This window comes from Motacilla alba, chromosome 1A (genome assembly GCF_015832195.1).
Source record: "Motacilla alba alba isolate MOTALB_02 chromosome 1A, Motacilla_alba_V1.0_pri, whole genome shotgun sequence".
NCBI classification, from domain to species: Eukaryota; Metazoa; Chordata; class Aves; order Passeriformes; family Motacillidae; genus Motacilla; species Motacilla alba.
The window spans coordinates 60,355,464-60,377,310 of NC_052031.1; the positions used below are offsets into that span (position 1 = coordinate 60,355,464).

At 40.8% G+C, this 21,847-nt stretch overlaps 1 protein-coding gene and 1 long non-coding RNA gene across 6 annotated transcripts in view; one reads left to right on the forward strand and one right to left on the reverse strand.

The window, feature by feature from the left end:
• Window positions 1-18,876, reverse strand: part of LOC119708733 — a 33,200-nt gene extending 14,324 nt beyond the window's left edge. For 2 of the 4 annotated variants that reach the window (XR_005259170.1, XR_005259168.1), the window contains exons 1-4: window positions 18,679-18,876; window positions 16,095-16,160; window positions 13,735-13,994; window positions 6,898-7,030 (exon numbers count right to left, since the gene is read on the reverse strand). This is a non-coding gene — a long non-coding RNA (uncharacterized LOC119708733). Of the gene's footprint in view, window positions 1-311; window positions 5,070-6,668; window positions 7,031-13,734; window positions 13,995-16,094; window positions 16,161-18,678 lie in introns of those variants that run through there. The other 2 variants (XR_005259169.1, XR_005259167.1) reach the window with 2 other exon arrangements.
• Window positions 18,877-19,058: 182 nt separating this feature from the next.
• PKP2 (plakophilin 2) overlaps window positions 19,059-21,847 on the forward strand; it is a 39,821-nt gene continuing 37,032 nt past the window's right edge. The window contains exon 1 of one of the 2 annotated variants that reach the window (XM_038154556.1): window positions 19,059-19,631. In XM_038154556.1, the coding sequence (XP_038010484.1) occupies window positions 19,424-19,631 (208 nt within the window). In that variant the 5' untranslated portion in view covers window positions 19,059-19,423. The remainder of the gene's footprint in view (window positions 19,632-21,847) is intronic. The other variant, XM_038154557.1, reaches the window with a different exon arrangement.

Consider the following 21,847-nt stretch of genomic DNA (forward strand, 5'->3'; position numbering starts at 1 on the left):
AAAGCTGCAGAACTCATAGTTGTGAGGCTGTTTCACTGATAAGAAATAATAAACACCTGAGTCCGAGCATGAAATACCATCTCAAGTGCCTTCAATCCCAACCTCGAGAAACCAATACTTTCCATCACCACAATTTTATCAAAACACATCTCCATCACTGGGATGTCAGTCTCATCCTGCAAGCTGAGGCTGATGTGTAAATTAGAAAGCTTTCTTATTATTCTTCAGAGCTTTTAATTTCTATTTATTGTAAGAAGAAAATTTACATTTTATTGAGATAAAAAAATCTATTTGTGTCTTCCAGATAAAGTGCTGAACCTGTTTCATTTAGCCAAACCCACATCTTATTTTTAAACCATTAAGACTTTTAATGAAATATATGCCACATATTTATAAATAGATATAAACAAACTGTTGTATTAGTAGGAGCACACCACTTCCTTGCACGAAACATGATGAAGCCATCCCCACTGATTTCAATCTTCTGGCAATTTTCAAATGTCCTTTTTTGAAACTGAACAGTTATTTCTCTATTTGCCCAGCCTAAGCCAGTGGCACAGATATATGTTCATAAAATTACTATTCTAGTTCTATTCAAAGGACAGTAACTTAACTAAGCATATATTTCCAATACAGCAATCTCCTCAGTTTAAATTCCATCTTTCCATAGTAAAGTGGAAAATTGTCTCACTCTCGACCAAAATGACTCTTGAAAGTCTCAGTAATCACACATGACATAAGTAATTTCATTTCAGAAGCTGCAAGAAGATGAGCATCCACATATTAAAATCCAATACTGCAAAATCAGATACAGCTGTAAAATTAGAACTCAAGTAAATAATCTGCTCAGTGTAGCAATCTGACTACAAGCATAATTACTCCTCTTGTAATTAATTTTAATTAGATGGGATGAAAATAGGTAGATCAGTTTATTAAACAAATCTCAATAAACATAATCAAGAATGGCATTGCATCAAAATCTCCTGATAGCACTTTCTTTTCTGCTACTAGCTTCTTACAGTCAATTATTTTCCTTAAAGCATATATATTTAATAGAGTTTCTGCAAAAAAAAGAGTATTTGTAAAACCTGATTTGTGTTACAGACCTAACTTTTTTCAATTACAATTGCAATATGAATTTGCCCATGCCTTAAACAGGTGGATCAGAAATCAAATTACAGGCTGGTTACATATAGAAATTAGACAATATTATTTCAATTCCATTTTGGAGTTTGGCCTGGACAGTCTCACAGAATAGTTGAGATGGGAAGAGATCTTGGGAGACCGACCACCTAGTCCAAGCCCTTGCTCATGTCAGGGTCACCCAGAGCAGGTTGCTCAGGGATCTGTCAAGTCAGGTTTTGTGTATCCCCAAGGATGGATGCCCCACAAGACCTCTGGGCAACCTGTTCAAGTGGATGACCCCCTTTTCCCCCTAAATTAGCCCATGTTCCCTTTCCTTTTCCCTTTTAATTAGGGAAATTATTGTCTTATTCATGAAGCAGGTGATTATCTGTGCTCACACAGCAGATCACTCTTGGAAAATACAATCCATAGTGAAATGATGGACAGGAGTAGCACACAAATATGATGAAAGACTATATTCCAACTGGGTTGGCACAAATCAAAGGCAGTCTTGATAAAATGGAAGGAAAATGTCTGTCCACACTGTACTCATTTACTTACAAATGAATGCTAAGCCAATTTGGTAGTTGCATTTTTCAGCCCTAGGCATCTCTGCTTTTCTTACTCAGGTGAGAAAGAAAATATATATGCATATATATAAATAATATAAATGTATAAATGCATTTGAGAAAATATGTCAGTCCTGGTATCAGCTTTGAGGCAATGTAAAGCTGAATTTATTTGATCATCGAAATCTTGTGGCTTTCATTTTTCCAAGTACTCATGGCAGTGATGAGAAGTTTGGTTCCAAAGGAAAAAGTGTAAATAGAGCTGCAATGGTTCATTGTATTTTGTGTGTGCTGAGGCTGAAAGCAAAGTTCATTTAAAATGATTTGTGAAAACTATTGTTCAATTAAAAATTGGCCTCTTGGCTTCATCTTATCTCACACAAACAGCCCAATACAACAGAGTGATAAATTCCAGTCCCTGAGAGTCGTCCAGCATTGGGATTTTAACAGGGGCTATAAATTCCTCAAATTGTTGGCCCTAGAGAGCTTTGATTTCCCCCTTCTTTTGCCTCATGAAATTCACCACAGTTTGGAGGACACATGAAATATCTCCAACTCTTGACTCAACATCTGTAACAGCAAAAATGAAAGTCCTTTCCTCAGCCTTGGCCATCTCCTTGCTTTACCTCAGATATAAGTTGGAACAGCTGGGGTGCCCTTTTTGGAAAGTCTGTAGTAGTAGAACTGTGACTGACTTCTGAGCCTCAAAAATATCTATATCACCTTTTTACTATACCCTTGTACAGCAAATTACAATATTTAACTGATCTTAAACCTTCCACGGAAAAAAAGATTTAAAAGGCTTGCAGAGAGGAATCTTAACAACCATCTACCCCTTCTTCCAGAGTACCTTTTGTGTCATGTTCACCATATAGATCAGTATTGATTAAGAAAAGCTGTTTTCCCTTGCTCAGGAGTACAATGTGGTTTGTTTTTTACTACAATTTTGTTGACAACCACAGCACTGCATGTGTAGACCAAACTCTCTGACAGCTAATTGAGATTTTTTATTAGCATGTTTTGGATCGTATGCTTCAGCTCTTTTTTACTTGAAATTTATGAAGTCAATTAAATAACTCTGAACACAATTAAAAATTCTAACTTGGCAACCTATTAATTGATATTAGCTCATACATTCCACATAATATTTGTAAAATGCCTATTTATTTGTCAACTGCAGGGAAGTCAGAGTACTTTGTCAGAAGATAGTTTCATAAACTCTGAGCATGAGAAAAATTGCTGTTCGAATCAGTCGTGTTTTGGTTTGTTTTTTTAATACAGCGCCATTTATCTTTCTCAACAAAAATTTTCCTGTGTAGGTTTGAAACACAAATAAATTTTTAAAAATAGTACAAAGATGGCTTTAGAAAGATCTGATTTAACCTTGGATATGAGATTTAGAGGTAATCACACACACACAAAAAGTATATGGTGGGAAAAGCCTATTTTTATAAGATACCTGGTTTTCTGCCTTCTCAAGTTTCTTCATGCTCATCACTAACGTATGTGACTCAGCTCTGGGACAAACAATATTCCCTGCTTTACAAGCACAAAAGCTTTGTCAGAGTACACACCACTGCTTATATTTAAGGCAGCTGCTGGAAAAGGAAAAAAGGAAAAAAGGAAAAGGAAAAAAGATATGGCTGAAGCAGTCCCTTAATTTTATAATTCATCCCCACCAAGATCCTATCTACGCTTTTACCCGCAAAATTAATCTGAAAAAGAGGTAATGTATAACTCTTGCCATCTTTAAAAGACCACAGGACTCAGCTATCATTCAAAACTATAGAGAATTCTATTGGAAGGATGAGAAAACAATTATTTGTTTGATATCAAAAGAAAACCCTAAGTTATCAATGTTTTAAACACTATGAATCTTCTAAAATTAAAAAAAAACCTGCATGTTTTTATGCTGCAAATCAGAACATGAAGGCATAGCTGACAACAGAAGAGTGGCTGGAGTTGACTTATTTCAGCTAATATCAAAATCCAATCAAAGCAGAACTCTGTAGAACAGACAAATTAAAGAGTTGTACTAAGAATGCTGATAGCAGATAAGAACGAAAGAGAAAGAAATAATGTAGTAAAATTTACTCCTTTTAGCACTGCTCCTAGTAAATGTTACATAAAATATTGAACACTGGATAGAAATGAAAATGCACACTGTAGAGAAATGGCTCCTTTAAGGTTTCACACATGTAAGAACACAGAATTGCGTCTCCATTTTATATTTCATTCCCAAAAGAATATTGTGAGATTACAAAGAACTACTACAGGTCAGTTTTTACCCATAGGAATAATTTTGTGTTTTATAATTTCTAGTTGATAGCCAAGGTGCATACTGAGAAAAGCCCCTTGGGCAGTCTGTTACCTCCAGATGACATGGAAAATCCACACAGAATGTTCATACTCAGCATTTTTGGCAAAGTCATTTAATTCTTCAGTTCCAATTTCTTCATATTGTAGTTTCTTTTCGTTCTTTCTAGTTTTATTTGGGGAATAAAAATATGCTTGCAAGATTAATATCACAGCATTAAAGTCTTATTTCCAAAAGAAGCTGAAGTTTATTGCTAAAATTGGCCTATCCTTTATTTGAGTAATTTTGAAAATTCAGTTTAATGCAGCCAGGTTCATATAAAGTTCCTTCAGTGTATTTACTGATCAAAATCTAAAGTTCTTATCATATCAAAAGCATTTAAACAACAGATGACTCATTTTACGTTTGTTTAGTCTGACCCTTTACACAAATTTTCCTATAATTTATTTATTACCAGATTTGTGCTGGCCAGGCTAGAACTGCACATATTCTATGTGTGTCTAAACTCCCACATTTCTTAACTCAAAATCCTTGAATTCATGACCTTGGTGCTCTCTTCTTGAAGTTCTCTTAGTTAAAGCTGCAAGCTTTAATTTATATTGTGTGTCAGTGGTTTGAGGGCTTTTGCACCAGGTATACTCATTTCCAGGGAAAGAATACTCATTCCACATAGTTATACTCATTTCCAGATAGTTACAGTGAATGGTAACTGTCTTATGTGATAGGATATAGAGATTTCAGGTCCTCTCTCCCCTGAAAGATTCACAGAAAAGTCTCTCCAGAAGGAGAAGCAAAATCCACTCAGTCTGGTTATTCTTCTGTTGCTTTTCCTTCAGATGGCATCTGCATGGCTGATAAACCCCAACACACGTGCCCAACCAGCCATTCCTCACAGCCCCTGTCACTCTGCTGCTCCCTTTGATGTTTCTCATCCTTGCTTCTCTTCCTCCAACAAAATAAAGCCACTGAAATCACTGCATCCTGACCTCCTGGTTTGATACAGACCTTCAGAGATAGAAGAGTCACATGCAAGCCACACAGTATTCTTTTGAACTGCACTGTACACACAAAGAAAAAAAAATATTGAACAGCCTGTAAGAACTTGCTTTTCTGGGAAGCATAATGTCATCCTGTGGTAGACTTTGTACAGACTGGAGAGGGTAAAATCTGACAAAAGATAGCTGGTCAACAACTCCCAGGGAAGAAATCTCATTTTTTATAAAGATCCAAGACAGTGGGGAAAAGCACTCAGGCACTGTGCAGCAGCACAGGAAGAACAAAGAGCAGCAGAGCAGAAGATCCTGGGGGGCACCTGTGTATACAACACTACTATCCCAGAATTGAAACGTTTGTGTGATGCTTTAGCCTGTTTCTTCTTGAAGGGGCTTGACAATAATGCAGTAGTTCCTCTGGTTTCCAAGACAGGACTCTGAGCAACCAGATCGAGGTGAAGATGTCCCAGTTCATTGCAGGGGGGTTGGACTACGTGGTCTTTAAAGCTCATTTCCAAGACACAAATGATTCAATTTTTTTTTCAGGATTCATTCAATTATCTGAAATGGGGTCTTCCATATTTTCCATCAATATCCCACAAAAGGCAGTATCTTCCAATTTTGAAAGATATCACTGACTTAGCTTAATTTAGGTTGCCTCTGGCACAGAACAGGTTATTTCTGTGAACTGAAGCCTCTCTGACAAATGAATGCCCAAAGTGATCCTTTCATTTTTTTTCTGTGTAGGAGATTTTTGAACTCTTAATGACTATCATATCTCAGATGCATCTCATAGATGCATCTCTCATAAAAGCTCTCCTGATGGTCATAGTTAAAGTTCACACCTTTCAATATATTGTTTTGTTTGACATGCAAGAAATGTCTTTATTTCAGCCATGACTTATCACTGCTATTTCAATGTAAAATTTAAAAAAAACAAAGATGACTTTCTTGCTCAAAATAAGTCTTTCCACCTTCAGTGGCCTCTAGGTTGCACAAGCCAGTCATTATTTTATAGCCATCATACTTTATCCTTGTTTCTCCTAAAGTTTAGTGCATGGGCAAATATCCCTTTCTAGAGCTGTAAGGTCCTGGAAGGGTTATAATATCCTTGAGTGGAATTGTCTTTTTTAACTTCCACGACATTTCAAAAGGCTACTATATTCTATCTATTTTTCAGGCCTCAATCCATAGTATATCAACAGGTAAACTTGCAATTCCTTATGGACATCATGTCAGTTTGGTCCCAACATAGAGAATATCCCACAATGTGGGATAATATCCCACAAATCTCCACTTCCTGCAGAATATAAAATGATTGGCATGAAACATGCAGACTCATTAGTACTTTATGAATCCCCATTTCAGTTTATGGTGTGATAAATTCAACCCACCCTTTCTTCTCTCTTACATAAAATAACTTTCTTAAAACTTTTACTGGCCTATGTGACCAAAGAGAAATTGTCATTTTTCTTTATTATTTGTCTCAGTAAAAAGTTTAGAAGTATAAATTAGAAAATAAATCATCCAAATTTTTAATGAGACATTTTATGATATCGCAACATATTCTGCTTTCAGAAACTTGTTTTACATTTTCAGATTTATGTTTATTACAATAATTTAGCATATTTATAGTCTCATTACTGTGTATATTGTAACATGTAACTTGCCTATATTTCCAATCTTTTATTATTTTCCATTAAAAAGACACTAACAATACAGAGACACAATTCAAAGTTCATTAAAGTTTGGAGCAGATTGATTCAACCCCAAGTTCAAATACTTTCTTGCTATTATTACTCAATTCATGAAGGCTCTATTCTCAGTGTGTATAAATCTAACACCATTTCCCATCTCTTTTTTTATTATTCTTTCTTCATCATTTCCTACTTACGTCCTCTTGATGAAAACAGAAAATGTGGTTCTTTCCCCATCTCTGTGCTGGAAGCAGATTTCACCTTGCTCAAGGTAAGCCATAGTCTTTGCCTCCCCATCTTTGCTCCTGCCTGCAACACTTCCTGCAAAATCTGCACATAAAGAAACCAAAGAATTCAGTGAGTCTCGCAGAACTTAATTGCAATGTTTCCATGTGACTTTGAAGTCAAGTATTATATAAGCACATTTTCTTATAATTCCTTCAAAATTGTCATTAGCTATATTCCAAGTAATCTTTTATTAAGTTTGAAAAAGGAAAATAAACAACACTTTGAGCAATTGCAACTTTAATTGCAGATTTAATTCAAAGATTAAATCTCTGTGCTTTTTAATTTATTTCTCAGTAGGCTACAGGATTACATAATTTCTGAAAAGGAGTAACACTGTGTAGGAAAAGTGGCTGACAAGTGCAGTCACACTCTTCTATGTACAGTAACCAAGAAACAATGTCAGTAATTAAAAATCAGCTTTTGAAGAACACAAAGACCTTATGTTTGACAAATGTAGTTAAATTTCAGCAAAACAGCCCAGTTTGATACACAGACTCTTTATTTTTCTTAATCACTTTTATTTCACACTGAAAACCATAATATATAGCTATCCTTTATAAGATGGAATACAAATATAAAATTTGTCCTTTTGAGTACTTCTCCTTCTGGAAGAGATAAAAACAGGGATAGAAGGCTCTTAACTACCTGAACAGCATTATTGCCATTTGATGATTAATACAAGAGAAATGGCTCAAAGAACCATTAAATTCATACTTAGAACAAACAAATTGCCAGCAGAAGGCTCAAAGTCCCGGGCTGGATCTCAGAATTCAAGACCTGTTCAACTTCTGGCAAAGTGAAGTAGATCTCCTGGGGTTTTCTATTGTCTCCATTTTCCAACCGGCGAGCTTGGATTTCTCATGCAGCTTTTTGCTGCCCTGGCTGTCAGCTTGACTTACTAAAGTTATTTTTTATAAGATAATTTCAGAGTGTTCCTGAAGTGGACACAAGCTGTGCCATGAACAAATCCCAGCCCATACAAGGGTGCAAGACTCACTTTTTTTTTTTTCCTTTTCACCTTTTTTCACTCCCCCTTGTCACACCTTGACTTTCAGAGGAAAGAAGTGTGGCTATATGAAGCCAAACATTATATAGTGCATCCATGTTATTTTATTTATATGGCCAAATTCCATTATTTTATTTTTTTAAGACCAAATTCTCATGAATATGATCAGGACATAAGGCAAAAGCCCAAGGCATTTTTGTCCCCCACTTCCATTGCAGACAGCATGAAAAGATACCATGAGCTCTGTACTGATACAGCCTGGGGAATGTGTTGATGAAAGAGGGTCAAACTTCTACTCTGGTTTGGATGAAACATGCATTCCTTGGTCCCACATACAACCACTGAATGCACAGATCTATGCTCTTCATGTTATAAGTTATTTGTTCTTGGATTTTTTGTCCATGTGGAATTGCAACTGATTAAAACCTCAACATCCCTAGGAAACAATTTGCAGTCCTATTTCATAGCTATGAGTAGACAAGAAATCCAGAGTTTCTTCCTCTCCAGTGAACTCCCCTGGATAGAAGAATGAGAGCATTAGTCTGTGCTTGTCTGTGCATTCCTCTGTGTGCTCATACATAAAAAATGAAGAGCCACATCACCCGTTACTAATAGACTGCCAAACCTCAGAGCAGAACACAGCCCTGCACTGAACAGGGGTTCAAAAAGCTCAGAGCAGCTTTCACAATGGGGAAGGAGAGGAAGCTGAGGAAAAAAAAAACAATCCTAGAAAGCTGATACAGCACAAAGAGATCTATATTAACAGTATTCAATTTTCTTGATTTGAGCTATTGCCAAGATGTTGTTTCAGAGCTGTGGAATACAGCATAGAAGACAGTCTTTCTTCAACCATGTCCCTGTGATGGGGAAAAGAGGAGCTAAATTACTCAGTCCAGGAGGGAATAAACAAAGTATTACTGATGGATCCCAGTAGTGAGAGGAAAGCTAATGGAAAGTAGCTCATGCATGTTTTCCAACTGACTGCAATTCCTACAGACACAAATTTTCATCTTCTTTTCCATCTAAAATGCATAAAATTGGATGTATGCATTTTACATGTATGTTTGCCTATATATTTGTGATGAAACAACTTAATTTCCTTTCCATACTGTGGATTTTTTTTTTTTGGCATCTTGCAAGAGAGCAAGGTCTGTCTCATCTGGGCCACTGCACTCTGAGTTATACTGAGCTCTGTAGAGATAGGGAGAGAGGAGAAAAAGGCATAAAGCAGTGACAGAAGAGACCTCCAAGAGAAGTGAGGGGCAGCCTGCAAGAGAGAGCAAACCTGTTCAACTTGTGTCACCTGACAGCTACTGCCAGAAGATTTGGTGCTGCTCCTTCACCTGCCAATCTCACAGAAAACCAACCCAATAAAACAGAAATTTCTAGTTTTGCAGCAGATGCAGCAAGGCAAGCCTGGAATCTCACCCTGTGACCAAGCTGCTGCTACACCCACCACAAAGGAAAGAACAAAAGCATTTAATTGAAAGTGCAAAAAAAGAAAAAAAAAAGAAATGGAACCTATCATTTTGGCAGCAAACTATGTGAAAGTTGGCATGGCATTGCACAGCACCCTGAGACAGGCACTTCCTTAGCAAAGCAGAGGAGGCTGTAGGAGTTTCTGCAATGTCCTCTAGATGAGCAAGGGTAAACAGACCTGCAAGGATCAGAGTGGTCAGGAAGGAGATTTATTATAGTTCATCCACTTTAACTGTAAAAATCTCCCAAAAAACCTGTGGTGCCCTAATTGATTAATTTATATTCTAAATGAAACAGTGATTTAACAACTGAAGGCCTTTAATGTTCTTTCCTTGTTAAAAAAACAGAGTTTGGGGATGAAATTCCAATCTTTCTCTGCACATGATTCAAGGTCTAGTGGGGAAAACTTTCAGCAGGGCTTTCAGAGAGGCTGGAAAGGAACCTGTCAGTAACAGAAGATGTCCACAGTGATTTTCCAGTTAAATTACTGGCCACTGTGTATTGTGCAGTCCCTTCTTCCAAATAAGATCTAGACAAAAAAAGAAATGTCCTTGTCTGCTTAGACTGCTTTGGGGTTGAATATTCCAGTTTAAATTGCCGGTTGAGATAAGGGCTTTTTGCAGCTGCAGGAAATAAATTAGCATCAACAGCATGTCTAGGGATCAATTAATTTTCATCAATGTCCAAAAAAAAAAGTACAACTTGAACAAGATCAGCCAGACTGGATTCAGATTGTGGAGAGACTGACAGATTCATTTTAAAAAAATCTCAAGTGTGTTGCAAAAACCAAATGAAACAGATTCAGTGGAGGCCAAGACAATATCCATCCATGCTGTATCTGCATTACTGACAGTGGCTTCACATCAGGGATGTATTTGAAGCATTACTTCAGATTTTCAGGAAGCACTTTATCCCATTCACCCATCTGGAATGATTGCCTGAAGTTGCCAAAGGGGAGTGAAATACAGTGTCTGCTGGCACGGAGAAGGAAATTCCTAGTTACAGTCATCATGAATCTAAAAGTGAAACAGGATACTACAGAGAGCACAATGGGTCTGCACATATTTCTATAATTTATCTAAAAGATTCCACAAACTGGCAAAAAAAGCAGCAGCATCCAAATCCCCTGCTAATATGAAAATGACAGCTGACTTCAGGAGAAGTAACACATAGCAAGGAATAATTGACTGGCACAGAGAAATTCCACTGTCCAGATTTAACATCTGGACCAACAGATGGCAGGTGCTGTGACACAGATAAGTATACATGAATTTATTATGTAACAGGGGAGGAAAGGGTAGGCATGAGAGTGTTTGAGTATATTGATCAAGCCACAGCTAGAGAATGTTTGTAAGAGCCCCCCCAATGTTTCCTCTCATTTTGCAGATGGCTGGAAGGCCCTAGGTGTCAAACTCTCTGGGTGATGCTGTCAAGTTTGGCTCATGAACACACTTGGAACATTTTGCAGTCTCCGGAACAAAGCAAACAATTTAAATTTGGATTTCATCCATTGCTTAGTCTCTACAGGTTAGAAATATGTTTCTAACAAATATTTTGGTTTACTCCTTTAGACCTTCACAACTTTAAACTGTGTTTACACACTTGACCGTCATCATTAAAGCTGATGCGTATTCTAAAGCCCCATGGACACCTTGCAAGACCACCAAAACTACAGCAGTGGTTTGATGTCCAACTGCAAATCTCAAACCTCCTACAAATGTGTCAGGCAAAATATTTAAAAGCAACTCTCAAAGCAAAGTCTATTCATCAGCACTAATCCAGGTCAAGATCAGGACAGTTAACCACAGCGACAAACTAAGAAAAAATCCCTTTCAGAGACTCTGCCAGGACTGGAAATACCATAATAATAGTAGAATTTAATTACTCCTCTGTACATTTAAATGTCACTGTGGTATTTTTAGACACTCCACAGAAATGTTTCATGGATAAGCTAGTCAGGCAACTCAAGGGGGAGCATCTGGTTTTGTCTCCCTTCCCAGTGACATTTTTGGCTCATGTCACAAGGTTGCTATCAAGGACTATCTCTGCAATAACCACTAAAGTGTGTTTATATTCAACATTCTTCAAGGAATGTGAAGGTCAAAAAAAAAATCCTCTGCACTAGTGTTTGACTTCAAAATGTCAGTTTAGAAGCAGCCAAAAATGCTAACTGAACATAAAGGAATTATTAGGTGCAGAATAGAAAGAAAATAGGAAAAGAAAGGAAATAATGACTATATCACTATGTAAGTCCAAGGTGTCTCAGCACCTTAAATACTGTGTGCAGTTCTGGCATCCCATCTTAAAAATTGTAGAGCTGAGAAAGAAAAATGAAGGCTGATAAAGGTGACCTACAATCTGAAACAATTTGCATAGAAAGGGAGATGAAAAGGTTAGAGGACTTTTCAGCCTGGAAAACTAATTTCAGAGGAACATAAGAGTGAACTGTATAATCAGTAGCACAGACAGGATGAATAAGAAACTCTTATTCCTTTTTTTTTTTTTTTCATAATACCAAAAAGAGATTACACCAAATGAAATTATCATCCAGCATTTTGGAACAACACAAAAGGGAATGAATCTCCTCATACCCGTAATTAAGCTGTATAACCTATTACAGAGGGGCAATAGTCATGCAAAAAGCCATCATTCAAATGAATGGGGGAAAATCATTAAAGACAATTAAACACAAAGGTGCTGCCTCTGGCTGGAGATATCCCTGAGCTGCACACTGCTGTAAGCTGCAGAAGGATACTCAGGGAGTTCTGTTCCACCTTTGTGCTCTTTTTGTACCAGACATCCACTCCTGGCCACCACAACAGCATGGTAGGCTACCTTAGGGTAGCCATGGCTCTTGTGCACTCCCTAAACCAGGCTGGAAATGCCTAGGATATTAACTTTTTCCTTGTATTATACCCACCACTCATTGTGCTAACAGCAAAACCTAAAAAGAGTTAGAAACCTTAAAAAGTTTAGGAAACCAGGCAGCTTTTTACTGCAAACCTGTTTGCATTTATTTTGAGCCAGCATCAGATTGGACTGTACTTTTCCTGACCTCACTTACAAAAAATGTGCCCATAAAATGTGGATCAACCTGATTGATTAAAAAAAAACCCACCCCCAAAAAAACCTCTCTAAACTACTGGCAAGTCATTGCATCATGGAGCAGCTCTTGACAGCAGTCCTTGCTGGCCAGATGGATCTGCTGGGCTCACACACAGATTGCTTATAAACTCTTCTGGCAGCTGGAGTCTAACTGAGATTTTCCTTCCCCAAGAACAGAGGCCAGCCAGCTTTGTGACTGCTTTGTGTAGTTAGGAAGCCCAAAATGAACAGGCATGAACACTTCAGTTTCCTTCCAGCTTCATCTCCTGTAAGTTTCAGTGCATTCTGTCATTCTCTCATGGTGACTGGGGAGGATGCATCACCTGCTACTATGCAGATGAGTGTCTGTTATAGCAGATCTTTCATGTGTGCATCCTCAGGTTGTGGATCAACAGAATGATACAGAAATAGTCTCCCATCGTGCATTAAATATATTAAAAGCAGATTAGGAAGATAGCTGTGTTATTTTAGATACAGTTAATCCTGTTTTACAGCAGAAGATTAGTAGATATACTCCTCAAGCCCCCTTAGCACTTATTTGTACAACTTCGCTAAGTATAATAGGAAAATAAATTAGGATATTTTAATGAAAATACAAGTTTTCATTTTGCCTGAAGGACAGCTGTTGACAGTTCTTATTTTAAAAAATATGTACTTTTATCTCAAAGTTTTATCATCTTTTTGATGGGGGAAATACGACCAATGGAAACTTTTTTACAAACACTAGGGGGAAAAAAGTATTTTAAAATGTTACTCTAATACTTTCCTCAGTAGCCCCATCTCATGCATTTCAAAATTAGGAGCCAAAAAATAAGAGATGGTTTTCAGTCTCTCGGATACCACATTTCTTAAGAAAAAACATTTAATTTCTCCATCCCTGCCTTGTATATAAAGATGAGACACCAGTCATTTGGATGGTATTGTTTCCTTGTAGCACAAGGTGAAGCCAAAAAACTCTCACACATGCAGCACCCAATGAAAAAAGGCCTTGATAAAATTCAGAGCCTCTAGGTGCTACTGCATGCAATAACAGCTCAAATAAATACAAATAAACCCCAGTGTCCTCACTTTCACAATATTTATACCTCCATCTACATATACAGCACATTCTTTTATACAGTGACCAAAATGTTAATGCCTGGGAAAGCATCCACACCTGAGACAACAGAACCAGTGTGTTACCCAGAGCAGTGATTGCAGCTTCCTGGAATTAGCCCCACTTCATTCCTTTCATTCCAAGCCTTGCAGACAGTCACAGTGCATTGCTGCTCTTTATAGCACAGTATCTGATACCACCATTTGAATGTGTCTTCCCAGATCTTTCCTGGCTGTCTTCCCAGCTCCCAGATGACTCAAGAACTGACAGATGCAGGGCATAACCTTTGTTCCAAAAACTGCTTATGTGCATCTCTGAGGCTGAAAAAAAGGAGAAAGAAAAAGAAAATACACTCTTTTAAAGTATTACACTTGATTGTTAAAGTGAGAGTCTAAAAATGATAGGAAACAAAGCACTTTGGAAAGGAAAGAAATGAGGACAAGAGAACAAGTCTTAGGCACAGGCAATTGCTTGACTCAGCAGGACAACAGTCCAACACATGGACAGGGCCATGCTGTTACTTTATTGATGCTTAAATGCAGCATTACCAGCTTTGCCCATATTTCCCTGCTGCTCAGTTTTGTCTGCTTTGCCAGCAAGCCTTGAGCCTGCTGCGATAAACTGGGCAAGAAGAGCACAGTCAGGGGAAAGTTATCCACAAGGTATTGACTGGCTGGGACAGAAGGGGCTTTGCCACCTTCCCCCAGAACTTGCTGACCACCCCCACCTCCAGATCACAGCATGCAGGTGGTCCTGCCAAACACAAAGGATCAGCTGGGAGACAGGAAATTTAGATTAATGCTGTCTCCTCCATTCTTAATCTCTGAAAAAATCTTCCAATGGGGCTGTGCAACCAGACTGTCCCGTACCCTAAGTGCAGAGGAGCCTACTATCAAGTAAAACATTCCCCAGGATCTATCTGGGGAAGCTCCTCAGGGATTACTCACAGTCAGGCATGTTAAAAACTTTGTCTCAGTTTTCTCTGTTCCTGCTGCCTTCTTCACTGTGCAAAAACCCTTTTACAGCATCACAGAGGACAGATGTCACTGTACACGAGGGCAGCCACCCTTTCTCTTGGAGACTGCTCTGCTGTAGCAGAGCACAATCTAACCCCACAACTTGTGCTGGGCACAGCCCTCAAAAACATCCCTTAGTTGAATGCAGCCCAGCAAAGCTCCCCAGCAGATCTCTGGCAGTACAGCCCCATTTCCATCAGATCTGTCACTGTGTGCCAGTGACACCACGCAGAGCTGCTCCTCAGACTGTGGCTCAGGCAGAGGTTTTACCTGGGGGCTACAGTGCTGGCCAGCACCAGCTGCCCCCCTGCTCTGGGTGGGATAGACAGCAACACCTCCAGCAGCAGGGAGAAACAAATTGACGCCTGAGTGATGAAATGAACAGGGCTTTGGTAACGAGGGCAGGATGCAGGCGAGTCCTGTCCTACTGCACAGTAAAAAAGAGAAGCCTGAGGAGCCACTGTAATCTGGAGTCCTTGGCTCTCTCGAGACATAAAGCAAAGCTCACGGCCATGCAGCAGTTTTGGTGTGGCGTTGCTCAAGTCACTTACTCAGCTCGAGGCTATGGCCTGGATTTTCAAAACCAGCAGTTCCACACCCACCTCATGCAATTGACTGGAGGTTTGTGACGTCTCAATGAGAATAATTTTCATAATGTGTACGTCACTGTGGTTTTCCTCAGGCAATTTGCTGCTCCCTTGAACTCTGTCTAGGTCAGGGAGAGAGTCCCAGTCACAGCCCTCACTTCGTTTATTGCAATATCTCTTACAGCTAGAGAACTGCCATCACACTTATTTTACCAATGTAAAAATAGCGCCTTGCCTTTAGGGGGTCTCAGAAAAAAAAAAAAAGAAAATTACTTTAAATTATCCTGCAGGACCAAATGGATCATCTTCTGCTTCAGTGTTTCCAAAAATTATGTTAGAGTGAAAAAAAAAAAATGCTACTGGAAGAAGATACAAACGAAGCTGCAATGAAATACGGCTCTCGGGGTATAAAGGTAACTCTTGCCCGGCTCCGCTCCGAGCGCGCTGTGCCGGGGCTGGCAGCGGCCGGGCCGTGCCGTGACAGCAAGGGGACACGCGGTGGCACTGTGGCCTCTCGCTCCTCCGAGGGCTCCTCCTGGCCGGGACCAGCGGGTTTCCTTTCCCTCGGCGGGATCACGCAAATCCAACCCCAGGGAAGAGGACGCGTGTAGAAAAAAAATCCCGCTCTCCCTGACTGAGCCGGCACTTAGATACAGCACCTTCAGCCACGCGATCCGAAACAAAAACGAGGGGAAATCAGCCCGGAGTGCATGGCAATCCGCTTTCTGTGTGGTCCTGGAGGTTCACACACATTGTTTCTGGGTGTATTGAAGATGCTGTTTCACATTTAAATAAACACATCGGTGTTCATGCTTACACCCGTTTTTCCTGCAGCTGAAAATCATCTGCTTCCAGGGCACAAACCCGGCTGGTTCCGTAAGTCCTAACAGAGAGAGAGACAGGGGGACTGAGAAGGAAAAAAAGAGTGAAAGAACAAATCACCACAACTTTCATATAAATATCACTTGTGGGAAACTTCTGACGGAGAAAGGTTTTGTGGTTTAGGCCAAGCACATCTGGTAAGAATAAGAAATATGTCTTATAAAAAAAAAAAAAAATAGGTTTCCCGATCTGCTTGACTGCATCGGACACTGGGCTGAAAGCTAATGTTTTTATATGGTGATTCACATCCCTCAATCAGCACTTGCATTGTAATTAATTCTCTTTTTCAAAATTCTAATGAGCAAACATGCATCACAAGTTGCAATCTCTTAGGGATAATCCCAGCTATGTTGTTTTCTGCCTCCAAAAGACACTGCTAAAGTATTTCACTCTCAAAAGACCTGGGGATTTTTTTTTAAATTCAGTTGAGATGGGACATTATTCCAAAATAAATCAACTTCAAGGAATTGCTATTGATGGGGCAATCAGTTACATGATATTTGTTTATTTTCTTCAGCTAAGAAAAAGCTTTAATTCATTTCTACTTCAGATCTTGGCTAAGCATTTTCTGAATTTCTGTGCAGGCAAAATTCTTTCTTTCTCCTCTCTCCCCCTGCCCCCAACTTTCCAGTCAGCACTCCTAGTTACAAGGAGAGAAATCTATCTCAGAAATCTATTTAAAGATTTTTAAAGCCCAGAGAAGACTGCTATTTCTTTTGCCACAGATCTCACAAGCACAAATAAATTTAGCACATACTTCCTAAATAAAGTTAATAACAATTCAACAGAGGCGATGCCACTGTACCAAGAGCTTGTAAACCTCTCAGTGGTGTCAGCAGCATCTGAGAACACCCTCTGCAAGAGTATTTTCTAAATATTAAATCAATTTAAGGTGCATTAGTTTGTGTTAAACCAAATTGGTTTTGACTATAAAAACTATCTAGAATTCGTGTTTGTGCTGGAGTTCAGGAATGGAGAAGAGGGCAGGGGAAAGGAGGAGGGGAGGAAATGTTTCACATTTTTTAGACTATTTCTAATCTCCTCACTCATACTGCCTGAGAATGAAGTATCTATTGTTTACTGGAAATGCTTTTCTGACTGTCTGCATGTCAGCAAAAGGGTCTAACATAGTTTCTGACATAGTTTACATTCCTTTCTAGCTGTGATGTGTCTTCCCCATTGTTTTTCTTACCCTAGCCTATCCATTCTTTCTTTTTTCTACCCTTGCACTTTTCTGTTACAATTATTTCCTGTCCATCCCAATTCTGCCCATATTCATCAGGAGTGTATGATTGACTGAAGACATGAACACAGCTTTATTAACAGGCCAGGGTGCAAGTTAATCCTCGCCTACTGCACAACACAAAGAACTGTATGCCTGAGGAACCACTGCTATCTGCCGTTCTGCCACATACCTCCCATTTCCTCCTCGCCACAAATTCCTGTTCCTCTTTCCCAGCTGGTTCCCCCCTCCACCCCACCATCTCCAACCCTTCTGCTCCAATATATAATTTTCCTCATTTATAAGGAAAGGAGTACGTCACTCATTTTCCCTCAACCAGTGAAACTATTCTCATGTATCACTAGCATGACCTTGCCTGTGGGTGCCACAAGAAAGGGGAGTGACTTTAATTCAGAGAAGGGCCGGAGCTCCCTCCCCCTTTTAGTGAAAAACAGAAGAGAGACAAAGAGTAAAAATCAGGGGTAAAAGGATTCTGGACTCAGAAGTGCAGAGCCAGTTCTTCCTCCCCATCCTGATTTCTGTGAGAAGGTGCCCAGTTTCTCATGTTGCAGTGTACCCTGAGTCAAAGATCACCCCAGCTCCTCCCCAGCCATGTGTACCCCCACTGCTGTCTGACATTTGGTTAAAAACAAGCTTCAACAGCTCATTTTGACTCTCAGCATGTCTCTGAAATAGCAATACGTGCAGTTGAAAGCCACATTAGTTATCATTTGCTTTTAAGAATCAGCGGGTTTGCTGTTGAAATACCTACATCTAGTTTGGTGGAATTTAGGTTGATTTTTTTTAAAACTGTGCAACCCTGGATCGCCTTGTTCTAAAGCCTGCATTTTCCTTTCCCCAAAACACTGTACGTTCCCTTGTTCCTCCTCCTTTGAACCCATCGTGAGTACAGTGTTTGAACACTAAATCCAAGCTGTGTCCTGAGATGGTGTGAGAATTTCAGCATTCCCCCAGCGGTACTTCAGGGGGGCAAAACCCGCTCAGGACAGCAGGGGCAGAGCCAGCCGGGGTTTTTCCAAGCTTTAATTGAACAATTCCCTCATCACCTCTTTACAACCAAACGGAGAGAAGGCGGCTGTAACTCATCTCTCTGCAATCCCTTAGGGCAGCCTGGAAAACCCCAGACAGCAGGAAAACCTCCCAAACCAGCAGCCCTACAATCCATCCTGCCTGGAAGTTGATCTTCACAGCAAAGACCACCGCGCTTACAGCATCTTCTATTTCCAGGCTGAAACTTACGTACAAAATGTGTAATCGTGCAAGAACATAGAATTACCTTATATATACCGTGATGCTGTGAGGGACGGCACATGAGGACAGCGCATATTTATATGCTTATAATGGGTCCGTGTGTTTGTTCACAGGGGGGTAAGTGTGCCACGGGAACCCGGTGTCCCGGAGGGTGCGACACAAACACAAACAGAAACACACACTCACACAAACACACACACACAAACATAAACACACACACACACACTCACATAAATACACACAGACACACACAGACAGACAGACACACACATACATACAAACACACACACAGACAGACACACACACACATAAATACACACACAAACACACACACACACACACACAAACACACACACACACAAACAGAAACACAAACACAAACACACAAACGCACGATCGCGGCCCCGGGAGCTCGGTCCCGGCCGCTCCGGGACTGTCCCGGCGGGAGGACGGGGACAGGCGGCGGTTCCCGGAGGCGGCGGCCGCTCCCCGCTGGCGAGGGCCGGGCCGGGCTGGGCTGTGCCGGGCTGGGTTGTGCCGGGCAGCCCCGCCGGACCCTTTCCCGGGGCGGGCAGGGCAGGGGAGCGGAATAGCGGCGAGAGGCCGAGCAAGAGAGGCGAGAACCGGAGCCCGCCGGGCGGGGCGGGGCGGGGGCCGTGCCTGGCACCTGTGCGGCGGGCGGGGCGCGCTGGGCGCGGCTCGGCCCCGGCGCTGGGGAAGCGGCGGAGGCGCAACAGGTCCGCGGAGCCGAGCCCAGCCCGGCCGTGCCCATGGCCGGCCGCGGGCCCGAGCAGGGCTACATCCGCACCGTGCTGGGCCAGCAGATCCTGGGCGAGCTGGACAGCTCCAGCCTGGCGCTGCCCTCCGAGGATCGGCTGAAGCTATCGGGAGATCGCGCCGGGGAGGAGAAGGCGCTGCGGATCCACCGGCAGGTCCAGCAGACGCTGGCCAGGAAGAGCCGGGGCTCGCTCTACAATGGTGAGTGCCTGCCCGCCCGCGATGCTCTCCGGAGACGGGAAAGGACCCGGGACACGGCTCCGGGATGGGACCCCAGCTGGCCCCGTGTCCGCGGCTCCCCGGGGCGTGCGGATTGCTCGGGCAGGAAACCAAAATCGTGGCTCTGTCGCCTCTTCTTTGACTCCTTTCCCACCGCCGCGAGTCAGGAGTTTCTCCCTCCCAACCTCCGCCGAAACTCGGTGAGGCGGGGCCGCTGCAGGCTCTCCGCTGCCCGAGAGGGGAACCGAGCTGAAATTCTCCTGATCAACAGCCGCTTCATGTGCTTATTTTAATGTCTTTCGCTTTACCCACCGCTCCTGTTTGCGAAGTAAAGTGGGAAGAATCGTAGGAAAAGTTTTGCCTTGTTTACCTGTGAAATTAAAAAAACAAAAACAAAAAAAAAAGTTTGGAAAAGTAACTCTAGGAAAGGCATGAATGGGAAGCACAGAACGATAATGCTATCGGACATTATTTACCCAGCTCTTTGACATGCGTGCTGCAAATTGACGTCAATCATCCCTCGCTTCCCAGATCTTGTAGCCAGAAGGCCAAACCCGTCAGGAAATCTGCAGCCACACCTTGTGCCCCAAGCAGAGCCCGACCACAGCACCAGGCACCCACAGGGTGACTGCCAGATGCTGAGGGTTAAGGGCAAGATACTCGAGGGGCTTAATCTTAAGTATTCATGAAAATTTTATATACCATGGAACTTTAATTTTGTTTTTAAATTTGAAAATATGACTGACTCGCAGGCTACATGCCCAGTTGCTCCATTGTCCTTAAAGAAGTTGTCACCTTTCATTTGCTAAAAGCTGTGAGACAGAAGTCTTTATAACCATAAAGATTTCCTCTATAGCCATACTTTCTATAAATCATCTATCCTAAGAGTCAGGCAGGCGAATATTTTCTTGTTCTTTGTCTGGCCTCTATTTTAAAAAACAGTTCATGGCAAAAATGGACATATTCTGCTTGTAGAAATCAGTTGTACAGATCACATAAATGGGTGTGCAATGTGCAGATAAACATGCAAATCCTTAGCTTGGCTGCTGTCATTTAAAAACAGATTCTAAACACTTTTAGGGTAGCTTAATGTCTTTTTCTTTCAGCAGAGAGCCTGCAAAAAGCTTTTTAAGAGCAGTTTATAAATGATACAGTGTCGTGAACCTGAGCTCATGTCTCTGAACCATGCATAAAACACTATGAAAACAGAGTTCCCCTGCTCTCAAGTCATCCTGGCTTCTCTGGAGTACATTAACAGACCTGGTGTATTTGGGGATAGTTATCTTGGTTTGCTTTGTTTTTCTAAAGGTCAAGTATTTGATGCCCTTGCATTTCTGAGACACCAAAACTTTTAACCTTCAGGATAAGGGGTGGAAAATGGCAGGTCTGTAACATGTCTTGTTCATGCATAAAATGAACTTTTCTTCTTTCAAACTTATTTTTATGGACAAGATGCTGTACAATTTTTAGTCCCACTGTAAAACTCAGAAAAAATAATGAAAACTGAAATGCATTCCATTAATTTATACATATGTCTAATACATTTATATCTGTCTAGATCTTAAATATATATAATGTGAATCATAGCCAGTCTTGCATTTAACATGTTGACTTTCCTGCAAAGTAGCCATAAACTTGCACGTGTGTCCCAATGTGCTTTCTATATAGACTTGCTCAAAAATGGACCATGCTTTCAGAAACATTAGAATTCTGATGTGTAGGGAACTTTTTAAAAATATGCCCTTTTTTACATGCTAAAGCATCCCTTTCTGTGAATTGCAGCCCTTTTCTGGCTACATCCATCAAGGTTCTTATACTGTTTGCAGTTTCAGGGAGGATTACAAAGATTTAGAGGGAGCAGGAGCAGTCCCCTGTGACGTAACTGTCCTGTCTGTAGGAGTATTTCAGACTCTGCCCAGCAAGGTACTTAGTGCATACCGAACCACAGTGTTCACATGCATGCCTAAAATTAGCCAAGCACACAACCACTGAGTGTGAAAAACCAGTGGCAGGAAAAGTTCTTGCCCAGTGTCATCAGTGCACACCCATTTTCTACTGACTATACTCTGACTATACTGTACTCTACTGAAACTTTGAATCTACAAGAAGCAATTTGTCAGCCAGCATAATTTCTCCCTAGAGTTTCAAATTAGAGGTGTCTGCTTAGCCTTCAGCACTACTTTTATATGGATTTTTTT